General features: G+C 33.3%; 1 protein-coding gene across 1 annotated transcript in view; it reads left to right on the top strand.

Moving 5' to 3' along the window:
* The window catches only part of LOC122636401 (bestrophin homolog 15-like), a 71361-nt gene extending 49925 nt beyond the window's left edge, over positions 1-21436 (top strand). Inside the window, exons 5-10 of the mRNA XM_043827582.1 lie at positions 12635-12873; positions 16147-16278; positions 17338-17445; positions 17518-17778; positions 17916-18174; positions 19128-21436. Of these exons, the coding sequence (XP_043683517.1) occupies positions 12635-12873; positions 16147-16278; positions 17338-17445; positions 17518-17778; positions 17916-18174; positions 19128-20185 (2057 nt within the window). The 3' untranslated portion in view covers positions 20186-21436. The remainder of the gene's footprint in view (positions 1-12634; positions 12874-16146; positions 16279-17337; positions 17446-17517; positions 17779-17915; positions 18175-19127) is intronic.
* Positions 21437-23693: the final 2257 nt, after the last annotated feature.

The raw sequence follows: 23693 nt of genomic DNA, 5'->3' as shown, positions 1-23693 counted from the left end.
TATCATATGTAATTTATATTAACGGCTAATGCTACTGTAAATATTTGTAGACATGTTTTGATCATTTCGAGCATGACATCTTTCATGATGTTCTTAATTTTCGTTAGTTACTTTATTTTAAAATCATAAGTCAAATCGAATCGAGATTACTTGTGAAGCCTATTTACTGAAAGTAACTTTATTTCTTTATATTAATTTCACAGATCTATATGTTTTGTCGTTTTGACAGTAGAACGGTTATACATAAATAGATTTTAATATTGAATGTAAAGATCCAAAAGGTTTCTTTAATATTGCAAACAGTTTCGAAGATAATCGTTTGTTTCACCTTTTGATATGTCGACAATATAAGAAACTATCTAACTATCTAAGGTCGTGGGTAAAAATAACTATCGTCTCGTAGGATTGCGATAGATTCATAGTTAATTATCTTCAATAGCTCTGGGCTCTTTAAAGAAATGTCCATTAACATTTAATGGCAGATCACGTGATAAAAAGGTATTTACAAGACCTAGCGTAGACGTGTATTATTTTCTTTTTTTCTTTTCTTTTCTTTTCTTTTTTTGTTTTTTAATTTCGAATGTATCAATGATAGTTGCCCAATTTTCACAGGGTGATGTTGAACGTTGCGCAAAACATTCTGTCGATCTTTGTTCGCGATTTCGTTCGGGAGAGGCCGTGCCTGCCAGCTCGAAATTTACCCGAACGATTACGAATGCGAAACGGACACGATAGCATCGATTAGCTTACAGAATGTGAACGCATCGAAGCGCTCGGCGAAATGCGCGGCGAAAAGATATTCAAATATAGTTCCGAGGTAATCGATCTATCGTTTCGGCCTGTTTGTCCAATGATTTTCGCTTTCGCTTTGTAATTTGATATAGGTATTAGAAAGGAAGAATCATTTTGTTAAAAATGAATTAATCCTTTCATGTTCACATACACACGCACGCGCGCACACACACACATATGCACGCTGCACGCATGATGCACGCAAATCACACACATGCGTATATATGAACGAAAATCCAGACGCTAATTTGTAGACATTTTCGTTTCGACAAAATGTCAATATTTTTAATAAAATTAAAATCAATATTTCTATTATGTTAATTTTAATTTCTTAATGTTAATTTTGCAGATATTATTAACGATAATATATATTTTTTTTAGAGAAAAATAAAATTTGTAAAAATTATGTACACGAGATGGTTAATTTATGCACATGAGAGGGTCTTCCTTTCTCTTTTTTTTTTTCTTGTCAGTAATCGTAGACCTCGAAACTCATTTCTCGCTGAGCACGTGGCTCTCGCGCGCTCTCCGAAAAATTTGTTCTCCCCGCAAGTATGGCTGTCTCCATGGACGTGTATGTGTGTGCGCGTGTGTGTATGCGTGTGCGTGTCCCGTGCATATGTATGTCAACGCTACATCGATTCCGTGCTTCGAACACAAGCAGGAGCACGTGGTTGGATTCCCGATCTGTTCTCATGGAAATTCCCGTAAGTTTCTCTACGGAGCGCGCGCGCGCGCGTTAGCCTGGAAGGTCTCTCGTGGAGCTTAAAAATAACTATACTTATACTTCGACATATACTTTTCTCGTCTTCCCGAACGATAGCGAAATCGCCTTAATGACACATTTAATGGCGGAGTTTCGGAAGCGTACGTGTTTGGATTGAAATTTTTCATTCCTCCCCTTTCGAACTTCGTAATAGTTCAAAGACACCGATGATTACGCGATTGAAACTACAAAGGACTGCCGACAGATAGAGATAAATAGATATTCAGATTTTCATTTCATTAGCATCGTCATAGTTGTTTAATATATCGGATGCATACCATAGAAATTATCGATGATCGGCCTTCCATTTTACAGTCTTATCAGTTAAAATGTTTTTACAAGATTTCTTTGTTGTCACATTTAAAATATTAAAAGTATATTTCTCGTAACGGTAAGAGTTAACTGTCTATTGAAAATTATGAATATTATGATAATACAATTGGTCTTTTATATTTTTTTATTTACAAAAAGATTATTAATCAATGAAATTGATTCGTACAATATTCGTTCGGTAGTCGTGCTAATATAAGGCCTTTCGAAGGTCATTCAACGATCGTTCGTAAAAATATAATCACTTTGATTTTCACCTTGGCAATAGTCGAGTCTATTGACATCCAGTGCGCGCATCAACGAACGAACGCAAAGACCGTGCGGAGCGATTTAAAGTTCCTCGCTTCTAATTACGCGGGAATATTTCCTAATCAGTGCAGTTTCACCGGCGCCAGGCCGCCACGGTCGACATCGTTTTGGCCACGCCAACCACGTACACTACACGTACACACCACGCCTCGTTCTACAGTCGATATTCGCTTTACCGATTTTCCAGCGTGCGAGGAATCCACTTCGAAAGAACTTTTCTCGATAGTAAGAGCGTATTGTTAGAACCATTCGAACATTCTGGAAATGATCGTTCGATCGAATCTCTTTTGTTCATTAACTAAATCGATACGATCGATATTAGAATAGATCGGAATGGTTGAACCGAATCGTTAATTCTTTCTAACAATATTTAGTTAAATTTGAATTTATACACTCATATATTTGTATTTTTTAAGTTTTATTTTCACGTTTTTACTCACAGTATAATTAATTATTTAATTAGTTCATATTCGAAGATTAATATTCGTTAAGTACAAATTCGGTAAAAAGTTCCTCAATGATTTTGAATCCAATAACCAATGACTTTGGTTATTCTTTTTTGGGAATTTTTTAGACTAATTTTTTCTGGACTGTACAAAATGTTCCTAGTATTTTGTAAAACTGTAACTGTAATAGTATTCTATAAGATATACCATAGTGTTCTGTAAAAAAAGAATATTTAGAAATATAGCACGTTCCATTGTAACGTAGGTTCGTATAACACGGTCGAAAGATTGTAATTTGTGTTCGTACAGTAGGGTAACAAAAATGGCTTGTATAACACGGTATACTAGTGTCCCATCTATTATAACTTGACCACTCTCTCCATGTTGTTTGTGATACCAGTCGTACGTTATGTATTCGGTAGCCGTCGACCAAAGTTAACGCTTGTATCGTGTAGATTAAAGTTAAGTGTGCTTTGAAGGAATTAACAAAATATACGGATAATTTAGTTGTTTATTATTTTAATGATCTTTAGAAATTCATTTGTTCGTTTATGGCTTCTGTAATAAAGAAAAATGTTGAAATGATAAAAAATTTACACTTTTTATGGCGAATCTTTACTTCTTTTATAAACATGAATTTCCAAATGCATATATACTTCATATATGTATAATCTGTAATTCATGTAAAGTAGAATGTATACTTCCTGTTATACGATTTCCTGTACTTTTCCTGGAAGAACGGAAATTAGTTGTAAGAAGACACAAATTCATATATCCGGTCCTGAAAGTATTCTATTGAAAGATCATAGGTTATTTAAATGATTAAGGTCATAGTTATTTAAATGAAATGATTTAAGCGTTCCAAGTCGTATATTTCTCTTTTTGAAATATTTTGAAATTTGTTATTAGAATTGTATAAAAACTATTTTTCTGTAATGACAAAAGTAGCAAAAGTTTTTGAAAAATAATTCTTTCACGTAATTTGAAAATTTGTTGTTCTTTTAATATTTCAAATGATTTACGGAAATCATTTTCGTAATCACCGGTTAGAAATATCCAGTGGGGTGGGCGAGATTGCGTTGTGCAGGACCCTTAAGGACCCTTATGGACTATCCGGAAGGACAGGTTTTCTTCGAAGGATGCTTTCCAAGTTGGACGTAGAGTGCGTAGAAACGAGGAGGAGAGCTCCGTTTATCTCTTTTTTTACTTTCGTTCCGACCTTGCCAGCCGTGCAAGGACCTTCGCGTTTCTTGACCCCAAAGAGCATCGCTCATCCTACGGCTCGACGTCGCATCAGTATACAAGCATCGTAACCCCTCGTCTCTTCTATCCTCCCTTTGACTTTTCGTTCTGACACAAGACGACAGAGCTAACCAATCTCGTGGAGAGCTAACCACCCTCGGCAAACGAACGTCTCCTTTCTTTTTCTCTTCTTTTTCTTTTTTCTTTTTCTGCGAGCGACTCGCTTCAACGCGACTCGCTTTCTCTTCTTGTTTCTTTCGTCTTCTTCTCTTTCCTTCTTTTTCGTTTTTTTTTCTTTTTTCTTCTTAAGCTAAGTCATGTTGCGTGTCGGATTTGGTTTTATGAGGACACGAACTTAAGTTCGTCTTCGAAGAGTATACGTGTCTTCGTATGATTAAATGGACAAGTAGAATTAGTATTTTAATCTTAAAAAGAAGGAAAGAGAAAGAGAGAGAGGAAAAGACAAATTTCTACGAGAGAAAAACAGGATAGAAGAGAGGTGTCTCGTTTTCTTGGCGAGTTCGAAGGAATTAAGAAAAAACCTTAAGCACGTATTTATTTCTTTTTGGTGGTTGGGGTTGTTCGATGTTTCCGCAAGGAACTCGTTTTACGATATAATATTTTGATATAACTTTACAGAAATAGAAGCGGTTACGATATCTGTATTGATAATGTTGATATTTTGATATAACATTTTGATATAATAATAATAGTAGAAATTGTAATATTTGTAATGATAACGTTAATATTTATAGTAAGAATGACAATAGTAATATTATTAATAATTAATATTATATTTAATATTATATAAATTAATAACAACATAATTACTAATAATAACAGTAATTACATCATTAATAATAATTATAATGAAAATTACAGTGAAAATGGTAATAGTAAATCGTTTACAGTATAACATAGTTTTATATGGAATTAATATATGACGACATTAAAAATAGTGATTAGAATCGCGAAATAGAACGTAACAGTCGAGATAATCGATTCCGGAAAGCCTCGTCTCCTTCGGCAATTCGTTAAAAAATTCTTTGAACCCTTCACCGTCCATCCTTCTTTTTCTTCTTTTTTCTCTCCCCACGCTTTACGACGTTACATTTCTCGTTTCCGCGAATTCTTCAAGGATACGTTGGACGCGGTCAGAATTATAAGCTATCGAGTAGAGTTTTGTCGAGAGTCTCGAATCGTTCAATCCCATCGCTATGCACAGTGTCGAGTAAGACGGGCGCACGTGCTCGGACGCTTTCTCAATTAGCGTCGATTTACTTGCTTTAGCGTGTGTTAGTGGGATTAAGTAACCGATATCTCTCTTGACTGGGAGTCCAGTGTCAATGTATCGTCAGCTTGTCGCAGAGCACATCGTCGTTTTATACATTGCACCGTCTCCAAATGAATTTTCACGGCGTCTCATAAATTAACAACCCTATCAGGAATATCTCGTTAAGTTACCAGTAGCCTCATAAAATGGCGCGAAAATAAACATAAATTCGTCCCCGATGGTAATTTACTTTCGTGAAATTCTTCAAAACTTTAAAATAGGTATTATACCTATTCGAGATATTATTATCGTTATTATTATAATCGATACAAACGAATTTATGTTTACGATCTGTCGACGTTCATTTTATTCGTTTCCTCCTGTTTAATTCATTCGTAGGAACGCCTCTTTCGAGAATTTTCTTCACATTGGACTTTCTTTCGAGGCGTCTCACATCTCTCGACGACTTCCGGGACTTGGATATCTTCACGGCTGGCGCCAAGCGTCCGTTTTCAATTTTATTTCTTCGTCGATCCCAGTCGCTGGCTGATCGTTCCCTCGTAATTGGCCCGTACGATGGACGCGAGCGATTCCTGGGATGGCTCTTCTCTTTCATTCTTTTATCGATAATCACTACTACCACGTCTCTAAACGTTCTTTGCTTCATTAAAAAAAAAAAGAAGATAACAAAAAAATAAAGAAAGAAAAAAAAGAATAAAAACTCCATCGAATATACGCGGATGGAAACGATTGTTCCGATTAAAATTCGCTTTTCGTTTAAATAAGTAAGAGTATAAATCCGTGAGACAAGAAGTAATCGGAATCGAGCGGTAGCAGGAATAAAAGATTTTTCGTTTGAAAGTCGCCGGCCTCGAACGGAGAACGAAGCTTACTTCGATCGGAATGATTGCAAACTTTTGTCATTCTTTCAAAGTGTAATGTAAATGTAAATTATCAGTTGCACGTATTTTCTACGTTGATTGGATGGATGTAATGTTAAAAATTATACTCATAAATTCAATAAGGATAATATTTGTCAAGTTTATACATTGAAATATTTGCTACTAACAAATTTTAATTTTATTATTAAATATTTATTATTAAAATTTGAACGACTTATTATTAAAATATTTGATCTAATCGGTATACGTTTGACCGTCAAATGTACGATCTAACAGATAAATTTATGTGTTCGAATATATTTTCGGATAATAGAATAATAATTTATCTGTTTGCTATTGAATTTTATAAATTTTAAAGAGAACCAAACGAAACACTTGAATAATTTATATTCAAATTTATATGTTATTTTACGATATTTATTTCTGACCGCATAATCATCTAAATTATTTGAAGTATTTATTATATGTATATGTCTGTGAATTTGTATTTCCTTTTGTCAAAATCTGAAAGAATATGAATCAACATTTTTCTAGAACCGTGCATACTTCGAAACTCGGAGGAAACGTCTTCATAATCGTTTCCGTTGAATTCATTTGCTTCTTGGATATTTTCTGAAATATTTTAATGTCGATTTCATAGACTATTTTTATCTATTTACATATATATTCATTTATTTGTTTCACGACGGTAGTCATTACGCATATATACAATATAAAATATTTGCATATGTATAGAGTGTGCTTGAATGATGATAGTCATTCAAAGATAATAATAGCGTAAGAAGTAGAAGAAAATAAAACTGATAGAGTAAAAAGTATAAAGAAATATACAAATATATGATATTGAAATTAAAATAATGATAGAGTAAAATGTAGGAGAAAATAAAATTGGTATTGATAGTTCTTAAAGTATTGCTGAACATATGTACGATGTAATTTATTTTGATTCTTACAAAATGTAGTATAAGGAGTAGAAAAGAAATAAAGGGAGTTATATCGATTATTGCATAAAATATAGAAATTCTTTAAAAAAAAAAAGAAAAGGAAAAAAGAACAATAAGAATAAGAAATTTTATGAAAAAGTACGTAAGACGTACTGTTTGTATTAACTTCTTCTGTGATACGTAAATAAAGATTAAAAAACTACTTATCAATAGTAAATAATTGAAGTCATTATTTAATGTTTTAAGCATACAAATATTCTCACATACAATTAATCTCTTTTAGCTTGTTGATAGCGTATATTAAGCAAATTTATCAGATATGTATACTCATAACGGGCTATAGTATATTATTTATGGTATAAAAAATATATCAAAAAAAAAACTATGCTGGAATCACCAAATAACAAAATGTCAAATCAATAAATTATGGTTATTTGCCGATTAAATCACTGACGCGTACGTTGACGTAGGAATAAGTAATGTTTTATTAATAAACAGTAATATATTAATGATAATATTAGAGAAACTTGTCATAAAGTGTTTTGTCAAAAATTATCGAGTATATATAGTATTTTATTAATAATTTAGTCGATCCAGAGATACGGAATGATTAATCCTAATCAAATAAAATATAGAAATCCTTCGCATATATATATATATATATATATATATATATATATATATATATATATATGAGTCTGTTCTACAATGAACACTGTTATAATAGAGAAAAACATTACGTTACTCGCGTTACGAACTTATAGTTTTGTAAGAAAATACTGTTGGATCTTGGGACAATAGAACATTTTGATGATATAAAATTCGGATAATGAAAATTCTATCGTAATTGGTATCAAGTAACGACTCGAACTATGTGGAAGATCGTTTGATCGAACGAACATAGAATTTCCAAGGATGTTTCTTCGGCGTTGAGTCAGTTTTTACATTAAGGTCATTACCTGTACCTGTTACTACTTGTCTCCTCTTTGACGAGAAAGGAGTAAGATCTGTGGCGTCAGCGTCGATATCAACGCGTCTCAACTTTTTTTTTCTTCTCCTATAACAGATCGTTTTTCAAAGGAATAGCGAACTCGTCTATGGCACAACTATGCCTCGAGTTATTTGATAACAGGCCCCGAGGAAGAGTTCTCGTTTCTTCTAACTTTTTTATTTATATACCAGGAGGAAAGAGTATCAAAGAGGAACGATCCAGACTTCGTTATGGCTATGTAAGCCGACATAGAACGCGGCCGTTCTGATCTAACAATAAAAAGATGCCCTCGAGAGAAATTACCGAGTTCCCGTTAGCCTATCCGATATCGATCGACCGTACCTACGATGCTCTACCGTACTCGACATGACTTTTAAGATCGTTTTTGCTGGCCCGAGGACGGTCGTTAATGTGTCTCCCGATAGAATCCAATCTACCTTGCTTTGTAAACTCCACGACTCACAGTGTTTCGCTCAATGGACAGAAATCATAGACTCCGTGTGTAAGATGTATTAAATTTTAAATCGTGAAATATTAGTAACGAAACGTAGTTTGCTAAATATTACTTCAATTTATTGTTAAAATTGAAGCGTCAATTTTTTATGCAGAAATTAGTCCATTTTTTTCAAACACTGCTTTTTCACTATTGCTTTAGTTTGATTTTTATAAATCTAGTTTAGTAATGTAGTACTTTTTTAAAATTGAAGAATAATTTTAATGGAGTAATAATAAATTTTCTTAATTTTTTATATAGAATTTTCATAAACTTCGAAGGGACTTTTAAGAAAAGTATCAAGAAGTATCTCCAAATAATGAAAAAATATTTTTCATTGTTTTTCGTATAATAATTCTGGACACATTGAACTTTACATTAACGTCAAATTTATTTGTTCAGATTTAACCAAAATGAGAAAAATAATCGAAATCATTATTTGTTATTAATACGTTCAATCCTTAGGTCTTTACTAGATGCAACTACAATCGCTGCACAATGGACTGAATTTACTGATATTTTAACAAAAAATCAATTTTCTCTATCGATATCTACCAAATTTTTATTGTTTCTTAAATATCCATGAATCTTTGAATTGTTGTTGTAACGAACAAAGAAATTTATAAAGACAAAAATTTATTTAATACTAGAGGAATTGCATTACGTAGAATTATAAGACACATGTCCTTAATCCGATTCAAACTTAATATAATAAGTAAATGTAATTTCTTCTATACTTTTATATACTACGTACTATATAATTAATTATAAAAAATAATTAAACAAAACACTTTGTATGACGCATTCGAATGCCCAAATATGTGAAACACTGTGAGTCGATCTCGTTCCTTATAAAATACAACAAAATTTACGGAGTCACGATGAATTATTGAATGTATTATCATTGGATGATAAAGTATTTCTTTTTACAAATGTGTAACTTAACACTTTAAAGATAACAGTTTTTCTTTAAATTTTCTTAATAATTTCTTTAATAATTTTCTTAATAAAATTTACAATTTAATAATATAATTAATTATTGATTAATTATTTACTAAATAATTAAATAGTAATAGTAAAAGTAATTGCTTAATAATTTAATTATTTATCAATTTCATAATTTTCTTAATAAAATAGAATTTAATGTGACTCCTTGTGTTTTTGTATGTGCTGATTTATTGTATTTTTTGTATTGTGAATTCGATGATAGGGATGCGTTTAGGATTACTGGAAAAAGGGGTGTAGCAAAAGTACGAAGGAAGGGAAATGTGGCGAGGGAAAAATCGTAAATGTTGAAAAGTAGATCTTCGATAAGTATGTTAGAATTACAGCAATGACGATAATAATAATAATAATAATAATAATAATAATAATAATAATAACAACAACAACTATACTGATAGACCCAACACTGCAGCAAAAATCATATATTAAATATTGGCAATAAAATATTAACTTGGGAAAATGGTACACCATATTACAAATACAATCCTGAAAATATATCGACTTGAGAGCAAAAGATAAAAATTATAGAGTAACAGGACAATTTACACCGACGGAACGATCGTAAATATTATACCAGACATCGCATTAATTAATAAAAAAGAAAAAAAATCCTATTTGACAGATATCGTCGTATTAAACGACACAAATGAGATAGGAAAACAACAAAAACAGGAAAAAATCAGTAATAATCAAGACAAAAGAAATACTGCAAGTAATATTACTCATACAATGAAAGATATAACAACGAAAAATTTCATGGATCATCTTAGAACATTACGATTAACACGATAGAAAAATGTAAGTGATACAGACATCAAAAAATTGTTCTATACTAAGAATAGTAGCAATAATCAGGAAAACAATACAACGATTATAAAATGATATGTAATTTGCTCGAAATCTGTCACATTGTCATAAAACCGCAATGCGTGAGAAGTTACACTGATAATGATAATTATAATAATAACAACAATAAAAATATATAATAAGAAAATAATGATAATTATGATTATGGTGAAAGTAGCAATATGAGACAAGTGGAGTGGAACCTCCATTCTCGTATTCCCGAAGGACGTGTTTGATTTATTACTCACGATCTTACAATAAATTTGCATTTGTTGACGACGAAAATAATACGGAAATATTAATGGAACCAGTTCAATCAGCACCATGACGAAATTTACGACGCTGATACTCCAAGTGTTGAAATAATAAAATCCTCCTGCGTCATGGATGTCTTTGTGCTTCTTAAGACTGCTCACGAACGCAGAAAAGTCGTACTTACTTACGTCTTTCGAGCTCCGATTGTTTCTAGGCCGACACATATACTATACGTATATATTTCACTCTTTCACGTATATCGTATGCATCGCGCGTGTGGAAGTCCAAGAACGTGGTGTGCGTGTCTCTGTATCTGTAAGTCACTAACATAAGCTAAAATTACCGTGCGCGAAAGTCGCTGTTAGATATCGATAACATTCCACGTTGTGCTCGATTTTGCGAGCAACGCGGATTCTTTATTAATTAACGAAACAATCGATAAATCATTTTCGACATATTTCATTCGGCCTTTCGCGTTTATTAAGGGATTTTTCAATGCCGAAAGATTAACATTTTTTTAACGGAATTATTTTTTTTTGGAAAGGGAGTGGGATAAATTGAAAAATTAATAATTATACGTTGTTATTTGAACTTTTATATATATATAATTTTTTTTTCATTTACATGCAGTTATATATAGGCTTTGTAATCTGCACTCGCATCAATTTTTTTACGATAATCCAAACTCCATGCGCAGCATCCTAATTTCCTGTAGAAACACAAAATTATAAAAATTCCAGTATCGTCTTTTAAAATAGCATTGTATTTAAAGTCCATCGGTTTATTTTATTCTTGTTAATTTTAATTTAAAATATTTTTCAAATAAGTTTAAAAATCTACATTTTAGACGAAAAATTAACACTTTTTTTTAAAATGGTCAATTCTTTTGTTTTTTAAAATTCCAAAATTTCAACAGATTCCCCTTAACTACACTATCGTTTCATAAGGCAATACTGGAATTTGACTAATTTTGTGTTTCTACAGAAAATTAGGATTCTGTTCATGGAACAATAGTCTGCAGATCACAGAGCCTGTATGTAACCAAATTGGGTGGAAAAAAATTTGTTATACGAATCAAACATGTAGTAACAATGTGTAAATATTGGTTTTTTGATTTGTTTTATTTCCGTCCTGAAAAAAATTTTCAAAAAACGTCAATTTTTCATCTGTAATACTTTAATAATAATTTTTTAAGTGTTTGAGTATAAGGCATTTTCGAAAAAATTTTGTCGAAAAGTGACAAACGACGCGATAACGTTTGTTTCATGTCGAAAAATGTTAAAATGGCGCGATAGCGCGTGTTTTCAACATATGTCGATAGTAACGAGCATATCGTCGATTACGCAATGCGGACCGATGCTCTGGCACTTTTCGACATGAAATGTGAAAAGCGCAATCGCGCTGCGTCGGTATTCGAAAGGTTACAGGGACTTGTTTCTTGTGTTCTCGATACAAAGAAAGGCATAACAAATGATTATTATCTTTAAAAGAGATATTTATTATGAAACTTTTTCGTATCTTTACGTTTTATATTCAAATCTATAATAATTGTAAATGAATTCGTGTGTGTATATATTGGTATGTATGAATGTATTCATTCTACTCTTGAAATGGCTGAATAAATTTTCTTGAAATGAATATATAAAATAGTGATTATATATAACATGTATCTACAAGTTATTTCGGTTTGATTCAACATTCGTTTTGAAATTGGTGATATTATGAAAAATTTTTTAAATTCATAAAAAGTAGCATATGCAATTAAAGTGATAAAGTTGATGTAGAAATACTTAAAATAGTGTTAGTCATTAACTCTATTTTAATTACGTCGTTTGCGTTAAAAAAACAAATATTCTGAGAAAGTGAAACATCTTTGATCGAAAGTCGGTTCAAAGGGCTATATATTTGACTACATAAAATTATTGATTCAGTGAATATATGCGTGTGACTTCTTCGAAAGCGATATGAAAGAATAAATAAAACGCTCCTTTGGGTCGTCTTTAAATACGTGCTTAAAAAAATAAATATTTTTCTTTTCAGGTCTAATGATGGAGTCGGAGAAAAAAATCTTTGAAATGATGAATAAAAAAGCGGCTATGTCGAAGTATTGGATGCCGCTCGTCTGGGCGACTAACATCATCAATAGGGCAAGGAAAGAAGCTTTGATCACCAGTGACCAAGTAGTGCAAACCCTTCTTGTCGAACTCAGCGACATCCGGAAGAGGCTTGGCGCACTGATCGGTTACGACACTGTTTGCGTTCCTCTCGTTTACACTCAGGTGAGTAGCCTCGAATTGAATCCAGCTACGATCCAACTTCCTGGCACGTATGTTGCGAGAAATTGATTTCTTCCGTAAATTCTTTCTTTTTCAGATTTCGTTGTTTGTTTCTTTTTATACATCCGTAATTTTCACTGTAAATGTAAAAAATCCAATTAACAATTTTCTCATTAATTTCAGTTTCGTCTGAATTTGAAAGCTGATCGTAGGCCGTAGAAATATCTACAAGTTGATCTGCAGACTTTATACACATATATATTTTTGTTTGAGTTTAAGAAATATAGTATAATACAGTTCGCAGGAAGCAAAATCAGTTTCTAAATCAAATTACGAAGTGTCTAAATGACACGAAAGAACAAAATTATCGTCTTTCTTTTCGACGATAATGAAATTTTGACGGCATTAATTCCTGTAATAGAAAAACACGTTGAAAATACTCAGAAATATTGTATATTCTTGAACGATTAGAGGTACAAATGTACACGGCGTATCGCGTTACGCATAGCTGTAATTAAATATGAAAGTAAGAAATATCTTGTCTCTCGGAAGCGAATATGTTAAAAACTCTATACGAGAATAAATCTCGGATTTAAATCGTTAATCGTTGACTATTGAACAAAAATGTAATTATCGATTTATCGGCTTATATAATCAATGAATCCGATTTATTTAAGATGCTTTAAAATGATAAAAAATAGTAAAATCTTGGTATCTTTTTATTTTATGTATGTTTTCTGAGATAAAGCGACAGTACTTGTTCTCTGTACTATTAACAATTCGTGTAAGTAGCGGCATTGTCGTACTTATTACGTCGTTGTTTCCCGTCATTGACAGATGTCGAATGTTCGATGCGAACATCTTCATCGAGTTCTGACATTCGTTATTATCGACAGCCATAGCTTCAACGTCGTCAACAGACGATTTATATTACATAATTCTTCTTCGTTGTTGCATCGAACGAATCGCCTGTGTTTTGCGTTTTATCGCGGACATAACAGATCGGCGAGTAACGTAAATAAAATAAATGCATCTTTCTAATTATTCTGTAATCATTCACCGTTCATTAACTCTATACAGAATTAAACGAGCACGTTTTGTTTATTCAGAACTCGCATATCTCGAAACGTTTTACGAACTTGACTCAAGTTCGTTATCCTTTTTAAAAGACTCGTATTTGCATCCCGCGAGTATTTCTGACCCTTTAAACGATGAATTCCCTTCCTGGAGAGACAAACCGCTTTCGTACTCGCAATTAGATGATGTACGCGAATTGTGCAAACATAATTGCTCATCACCTAACGTTCCTAATTGTCGAGCACAAGTGTCATTATTTTCGCACTATTAAAGAGACAGGTTGCTACGTAATTTCGACGCTACGTGAGTCGTGTCAGGATATCAAATTTTTGAGGTATACAAGTGGAATTGTGTGTGATAAATTTTTTTATTACATCAGAGAACAATCATTTCTGTGAATCTTCAGAGTATTTTCCTTTTTTCTTTTTTCTATTTCTTTTTCTTTTTTTTTTTCTTTTCGTTCGTCAAAATTCTCGATAATATATGTCATTTATAATGTCGACCGCATAGATCATGTTTGAATCAAAGATTCTAACTATACAGTAGCGATACAATAGTGGCAGGATAATAACAAGTGTTTAATGTTTGGCCGATACGAAGCAACCGATCATTTGTTTGTTGCTGATAGAAAAGGTTTTACGTATCGATGTACGAACGTTCTTACTTCTCGATAAAGCTTTGCCGTGAGATAAGCAAGACGACGCATTTCGATGTAATCATTTATTTCGTGATTTACGTCGCTGTATAATCGACCATCGGTGGTCGTTAATACTTATACAAGCATAGCTCGAACTCGTTGTAAAACAACGTTTGAGAGTATTCCATCTACAATTATCTACTTTTTAAACTGGTGTTTCTACTTCTGTATATCCTTATATGCATATTTTTTCCTTATTCCTACTACGTGTTTTTCTTACTTATTTATTTCTTATTACAGGACTTTGATTTTGTTTGCGATTTAAATTAATATTTTTCGTCGTTATATCGAATATTTTCGACGATGTCCGAAAATGCAATAAATTTTAGAATCACTATCTACGATTGTTTCGTTTTAGTTACATTTTGGACGAGATAGGTATATTTTCATCGTTCCCGGTGAAATTGCAAGAAGGTTACGCGGTAACAGCTTTGGCTCCGCAACAGCGTGCCGTCTAATGATACGTTTACAGAACAGTTTAATGCCTGTTTTCCATGTTCACCATTCACCGTACGCTATTTGCACAACAAGTGTCTTTGATTCTTTCGTTTTTCCAACGATTCTACGTGTCTTCTTGTGAGGCGAAGGCCGATATCAATATCGAGAAAATATATAAATATATAATTACTTTATATAGATTTATTGAAGAAGAAATGCGCCGATTATTTAGTACGGTTCATTATCTATAATCAAGAAAAATAATGAAAGTGTGAGAGATGAAAATAAAAGTAAACGAACGAATTTGCATGTCGTTGATTTATTTTACAAATCGATTTTGAGGCTGTGCAAATGACAAAGTGTAAAAAGCGATGGTAAGCACAGTTGCCACAGTATGTGCATGAAGGTGATGCACGTTGCATGGTCAAGGTCGACGGGAGAGTTGGCCAGTAATTTTGCGGCGATACGTCACGCCTGCGGGGACCATTTCACGGCGCATTCGAGAGGAATCGGTTGAATCCGTTGTTGTGTACCGCGAAGAACTTTGATTGGTAGCGAACGAATGGCTCGTTTCTTTCCTTTTTTTTTCGCTCTTTGTCTCTCATGTACGTAGAAAGCATATGTTGCTTTTGCATAAACTACCGTTTCCCGATGGCCTTCGTTGCGAAAGGCGTGCGTGTTGTCCTTGATATTCATTCATATCGGGTCGATTCCTTTTTTATACATTCCAGTTGTCAACAAAATTATTGCATTAATATATTTTCTTTTTTTTCTTGTCCTTATCTTTTCTTTTTTTTCCCTTTTTTTTTCTTTTTAATCGTCATAATGTAGATAGATAGTTTGATTGCAAGTCCAAAGTATTCGTAATTCACAAATGATAATATCTGTTTACGTTAATAAGGTGCAAGTGACTTGTTGAAAGATTCCACGAATAAGTATACAAAAGCGAGCATAGAAATAAATGAAGGACTATTAAAATTCGTAGCTTAACATACAACTTTGTACAGTCGTTTGCGTTTACGATGTCTCGAGATTATTAATGCGTGACTGTGTTTGCCTTTCAGGTAGTTACGCTGTCGCTTTACGCGTACTTCTTCTCGGCTCTACTCGGTAGACAGTTTATCGAACGCACTGAAGGGGGTGGTGGGAAATACGAGGAACCGGACATGTATTTTCCTTTTTTCACGGCTCTGCAGGTATAAAATACATAATAATTAGATCAGAGTGTGTACAGTGAGTGTAAAAAGTATTCCGTAATGTTGGTATAATTATTTATAAACATATATTTTCTATACGTAATATATAAATTTGTGTTTAACAACTATTATCGTTTATTTTAACGATATGGGAACAAATTTGAACAATTTAATTTTAATGTCCGTGAACAAAATAAACGTTATCACAAACGCATTCAAAAAACTTTGAATAGAGCATATACTGGGTAATAAAAATTAACTAGTTGTAACTTTAAGAATTATTAATGAATTTTAATTATTTTTCTTTTATTTGTTACAAATAGAAAACTATTTTACTTTAAAAATAGCCGTTTTTACGTTTAATATAAGCGTTAAGAGACTTCCTTAAATTTTTGACGATGCTCGCATGCTCTTGTATGATTATTCCAAAGCCTTTTTAAATTGTTTCACTATAACGTATTTCGAATAGGGGAATTTACTCATCCAGAATTTGCACCACACAGAACAATCCATAGAATTTGAATCAGAGGAGTTTGAAGGCCAAATATCTTTATGCTGTAAATCTCTGGAAACGATTCTTCGGAGAGCGTAATCGATAATTTTGCTTCATGTGCAGGTGTTCGATCATGCTGAAGGATCCAATGCCGATTTCCATAATATCCGCCTACGAAAGATCTATTCAAAATAAATTACAGTGGGAAAAACGTAAAAATACTTTGGAAAAGACTTGACGTGAAATAATCGTGAAAGAGTGTGCGTAGATCGTCAAAAACTTTCAAACTTATCTTATTGCTTGTATTAGATATAAATGTGATCATTTCGAATATGTGTTATAAAATATAATTTTCTATTTGTGTTATTAATTAATAAAAAAGAAATTAATTAATAACAAAACAAACTAAAATTCGTTGATAATTCATAAAGTTATAAGCTCGGGAAGTTATCAGTATGTTTATGTTTATAAAAAAATTATATTAAATATACGAATACTTGGGACACTCAGTGTAATATATGCGAATGTTCCTTTGTGTAATAAATAAATTTGCGATTTGTTTTTAGTTCTGCTTTTATGTCGGATGGTTGAAAGTAGCCGAAGTTCTTATCAATCCTTTCGGCGAGGACGACGATGACATCGAGTTAAATTGGCTAATAGATAGACACATTAAAGTAAGTGTAAAATATTTCGAATATATTTTATTTTATTTAATTCGATGCGAGCTAAAGAAATCCTTTGATTAGGCTGGTTACATGATCGTCGACGAGATGCACGAAGAGCATCCTGAACTATTAAAAGATCAATATTGGGACGAAGTGGTTCCTCGAGATCTTCCATATACAGTAGCGAGCGAGCAATATCGACGGGAAGAACCAAAGGGTTCAGCGGAACATTATAAAGTAAAGGGCAGCGATGCTCTCTACGCTAACGTGATGATGGGAACACAAATCCATAGTCACGTGCAGCATCGCAAGGTCCATCAGGATGACATGTATGCAGATTATGTGAGTGTAATTGAATATTCGAAATGTTTTCATTAACCAAATGTTTTTTTTACGTTGTACATTATTTCCTATAGACTAAACTTAAAGATTACATATTTTATATTTATATTATATTATAAATATTATATATTTTGTAGGAAAGCGTAGACACACCATTAGTGGAGCGAAGAAAGAATTGGCTTCAACGACAAATCACGCGAATGGGTTCTGTACGTAGTTCATCGACTACGTATAGTAGTGGAGGAGGTTTCTTTGCACGAAATCGTCATAACAGCGTGTACAGTAGTCCTGAAACAGGAGGCTTGCCAACGACAGCTAATCCGAATTTGAAAATGTCACTATACGACCGTCTCGTAGGTCGTAAAAGTATCCGTAGTCAACGAATGGGTAGGCAAGGTGTGTATTTTACGTAAAAGACGACGCACTGTAACGACAAAATTTTCGTTGTTACGTATCTTATCGTCGAGTGATGTAATGTGTCGTTAATTAATCTTTATTGGATATACACGTGCAAAAGAAAAAAGAAAAAAAGATAACGTCGATGAACTTTATCATTGACTTCGCAGCAACGAGCATAGTTGGAAGCATCTTAGCTGATGACATTGCAGCTTCTTGTTTTTACGAATCATTCACCATAACGCAGCGTTAATTTTCAAACCACTCAAAGGACAATAACGCGTCTTTGCGTAATCGCTCTAAGACTCGTCTCTTGTATATCTTAGCATTGTCCCGACGCGAGGAACGAGTATTATGTTGTTGTAACCAGACCATTTTAAACAACACCGTCGAGAGAAATATCGAACGATTTAATCGCAGAGGCAGCATGAAAATAATCGAGGAAAGCAAAAATTCGCGAATTTTCTTTATGTTTGATTCCTTAGTTCCGTGAACGCGCGAATTACGCAATGCGTACACCCATACGACCTTGTATAACCTCATCGATTTCCGCAATTACTTGCCACGTGCTTCGAAAGAAAAAACTCGAGGCCTTGTGCTTCTTTCTCCTCTCTTTCCACTCACTTGCTTTGATAAAAAAAAAGCAAAAAATAGAAAGAAATAAAGAAGAAATAAGAATGCGCGATCCGGTATAATCAAACAATCATCCTCGTTCGTTCTACTCTTGAATCGTGACAAGACGGAACACGGAAAGATTATAAGTTTCTTTACTTTGGTCATCGCGCGAAAGCAATAAACATCGAAATAAAACTCGTGGTCATTAACTTTCCTTATAGAATGTTGCTCGTTTCCTAGAAAATGCCTAAGATTCTCGGTTTAATCGAAATTTTGTTCGAGGAAGTGTCCTCGGTCTATACGGAACACGAAGAAAGCTAACTCATTTCTAATCATAGGTACGATGACGAAGTTGAACTCGGTGCCAGTATCCTTGAAGAATAGGCCACGTATACCGACCCCGGACGTGACAAAGGAGGTGGTTGATCGTGAGCAGAGATTGGCGTTGTCGGCGAGCAACACGGCGAACATCGGTGCGGGCGTTGTCGGCGTGATACCGGCGAACGGTCATTATACTACTGACTTACCGGTGGTCCAAGTGGTCCTTTCGCCGATTCAGGAGACCGAAGGAACGCCAGCAAACGCAAAATCGGGAGCAGCTGCTTTGGCACAAGCGGTATTGTCACCGACATTGACTAGCGCCGGTTTGGTAGCACCTGTTACCCTAACGCCAGTAACTATGAGCCAGCTGACGCAGTTAGGCCTGGTCACGACTACGTCGGCTTCTTCGTACAGACCTACAAACATACAGAGCAACAACACGATTCAGGCTACCTTGACAGAGGTCAACACTAGCGAGGAGGAAGGTTCAGGAAGCGGAAGTTCCAGTAGTAGAAGCGAAAGTATCACTGGTCAAGAAGAAAGAAGTACTCCATTAATCGGCGATAATACTAGTCCCGTAATTAGCAACGGAAGTTCACCTACCTTCGATAGTTACAACGATCGTTCTCCGATTCTGATGAATCCAGAGAAACTAGGATATGTCGTAGCTTTACCAACTACACAAGAGAGCCATCTGCAAACCGCGATAGAACCACGTGGCAGAAGATCAGCTTCTTTACCTGGACCACCCGTTATCCAGTTAAAGGAAGATAGAAGCATGTCCTTGCCTCATTCTCCCGGTCTCCAACCGAGAGAAACCCGAGCAGCTTCCGTTTCAAGTAGACACGATAATCCTAACTTAGACAGACTTGCTATAATTTCTCCAAATCATGATTTACGACCTAGGACCAATAGTTTTGGTCATGAACTCATGAGGAACAATCAGCCCCGTAATCAGGAGACTTCGAGGAAGATAAGCAGCGCTTCTTGTAACAATGCTGCGGTTTCAACGGCATCGATTGTACCAACGCAGACGACAGGCTCTCCTAGCAAAAGGGGCGAGGTCTATGTTTGACCGAAATTTTTTCTTATCAGGGTCTTTCGTCTTTCCTCTTTAGGGTCTTCGTGACTACCCCGCTTTCGCGAATTAGAGATCGTACGAGAAGATACAAGATATTTTATATCTTGATCTTCTTTCCCATTCGTCCACTATTGTGATGTTTTTTTTTTGCTTTTTTTCTTGTACATAGTATGACGTGGCAGGAGTCAAACCATCGAAACTATTTCATGGACAAAAGCGTCGATCGCGAGACTGCTTTTTACGGATTCTTTTTTTATTATCATTACTTTCTTTCTCTTTTTTTTCTTGTTTTCTTTTTGATCTTTTTTTTTCTTAGTCATCAAATATGGTTTTTTAAGAAATTTCACTTTCATTCACACGTGGTCTCGCAGATGACGCGTTGATTTTGAAAATGACTTTGAAGATCAAGTCGATATCCTGTAAATACTATCTATTTGTGCATATAAACTCTAGAAACATTCAACGGCATAGTTTAAAATCGAACGAGAACTTTTATAATATAAATAAAAATGAAAAAACACGTTGTTACGTGTGTGCGTGCGTGTATGTGTATATCGCTGGATCGTTACTAAAGTGCAATCTCTCGTATAAATATAATCGTGTTTAAAATAGAGCGAAATAAATTTCGTCTTCGGACTCGATGGAACGTACGATAGTGTATATTTTTTTATCACACGTGCAATATTGTAGTAGCGTTAATATAGAACGCATTCTTATCTTTGCCGTCTGATGTATAAATCACCGAAAAAACGAACGCGCAGTAGTTGTTTGGAAATGGATTATTTTAATTTTTTGTTAAAATAATTAATGTAGACAATGAAGTATAGATTAGAAAGGGTGTTTACTCTAATTTTTAATGAGTTTTTATCAGTTAAATTATAGGCCAAATCATCGATTGGAATGAACCGTAAAAGTGTGAATATCAGTACGTTGCAGTATAGAAGTCATCATCTTCTATGGTATATAAATAAATAAATAAATAAATAAATAAGTATATATACATATATATATGTATGTATGTATGTATATATATATATATAAAATTTTCGTACTTCGTCATGTGTGATATGAAGTTTTATACATATTTATATTATACGATTTATGATGGGATTGTATCTAAGAGTATGTAACGATATTCTACTGTTTACAGGCTATTAACATATGCAAAACTTTATGTATGCCATTGTAAATAGGTATGCGTTTTTCCAACCGAAGAAACGTCTTTTTCACGATAAGAAGACAATTTGGCGCCATATTTATTCAATGACGGTCGGCTCGAACGTTTCGTATACGTGATACTAGAACAATGAATTTCTATGCACTTCTTCGCGTATGATTATACACGAATGATTTTGCCATATCGAAATATTGTATAAAGCTGTTACATAGTTGTCGATGTTTTCATTCATTCTAGAAATCTGTTGGTTTGTTGAATGGCAAATTTGTTTTTTCAACTAATAGATAGATAGAAAGATCGAGATCTACAAGATCTTTACGAGTACTCCAAAACTGAAATATAAGATATAGAAGATGACAAATGATCCAACATAACATATATATATATATATATATATATATATATATATATATATATATATATATACAACACACTTGTTTACAGCTTAAATTGTCTTTTAGTTTCACAATGTATTAGAAAAGAGCGGCGAGTCAAAATCTAAACAGACAAAATCTTCGATCGCTGATAAAATAAAATATAACGAAATCGGATGAATGAGAATAAATTTGTCCTACGACGAACGTACTTACGTGTACATAGGTAACTGATTAAGTTAATATCGTTTTACGTGTCGATCGATGTTCTCGATATTAGCGAAGTAAGAAACTTTATTGTATATGCGTATGTGTGTGCGTGCGCGTTCGGGTGTGTGTATTTGTTGCAAGTAACGATGGTAGATGCTGTTATTGTTGCTGTACAACTTGTGAGACATTTAGATAATTAAAGATAATCGAATGGGGTAAATTAATTACATGATCATGCTTTTATACATGCAAGATCAAACGTTGAGAATTTTGTAAATATTACGTCCAATTCGTCGATTGGCTTGATAATCCGTGAAAGCAGAAGAGGAAGAAAAGATATTTTCGTTACATATATCGAATGAACAATGCGATCGACGATTAAATAAATGTTTTTTTTTTAACGACGCGACAATGTTTTATTGCGTTTCACGAACGATTCGTCGCGAAGCCGAATGTTTTACACGTACGAAGATTCTGATGGCGAGATTGAATATTTCGCGTTGTAAATATTTATCTTGCAGTATTTCTTTATATATAGGTATATATATATGTACATATATATATTACATATACATATATATACATATATATGTACATATATATATATATGTATATATAAAAAGGGTTTATTTATACATATATATATTTGTGTGTGTGTGTGTGTCTATATATATATATATATACACACACACACATATATATATATATATGTATAAACAAACCCTTTTTGTATTATCGCACATGCCTAATTATTGTCTCAAAGAACAAGGAAGGAAAGAAAGTGCGGTTGTTTGTTTCGGAAAATATCAGCTGGTACGCGATCATGTTCGTGCGATATAATGAGTTAGTAGAGATGTTTCATATTATATTTTCCTTATTATATTATATGTAATCAAGAATAAAATAAATTTTTTTAAAGTATGCATGTTTTCTTTTTATTGTTTTTTATTTTTTGTTTTTTTTTGTTTTAAATAAAAACTATTCTCTGTATTATGTAAAGAAAAAATGAGTAATAATAATAATAATGATATTTTAACTGTTTTACCAACAATCGATAACATCTTACAACTCGTTCAGCTTGATAGTAGTTCTAATAGATAGGATATGCGATTGACTAAAAGATCATACGTTCTGTTATCAAAATTTTGGAGTGGATTTTCGTTTCTTTTCTTCGAAACAATTGCATTTCATATAAAAAAAAAACTATAGAGTGGTCAAAAAGTTTCTACGTGATTTTAAAAATCGATTGCTCTTTTCGAAGACTTTTTAGCCTTTTAGTTAGGTTTTTTATGGTAATTTAACAAGTTAAAATTGTAGTTTTAGAATTTGAAAAAAGAATTAGTCGAGAAAGTTTCGAAAACGAGTAATTGATTTGTAAAATTATCTAAAAATTGTTGACCTACTTAGGGATTTTATGAGGACACTTGTACATATTAGAAAGAATCATAGTTGACGGATTTATTAATTGAAAGTCTTGAAAAGCCTCATAGCGACAGATATTATTGATCGGGCAATTTATCAAATCGCTGGCAGGTAATTGCTCGATGTGAAATTTTCAACTGGCACAACATGACACTTTAAAATAACAGAACCGAACATATGATAGCAAAGTCTGCAGCTTCAACGAGACTTCGTTGTCTCAAGTCTCTCGAACAAATAGGAGTGGCTCGCACGATCGTCATTATCCACACCGAACTGTCTAATATGTATCAGACTATAAATATTTATTAGGTGCACCCGT

This window comes from Vespula pensylvanica, chromosome 21, assembly GCF_014466175.1.
Source record: "Vespula pensylvanica isolate Volc-1 chromosome 21, ASM1446617v1, whole genome shotgun sequence".
NCBI classification, from domain to species: Eukaryota; Metazoa; Arthropoda; class Insecta; order Hymenoptera; family Vespidae; genus Vespula; species Vespula pensylvanica.
This window is presented reverse-complemented; position numbering and strand designations above follow the sequence as displayed.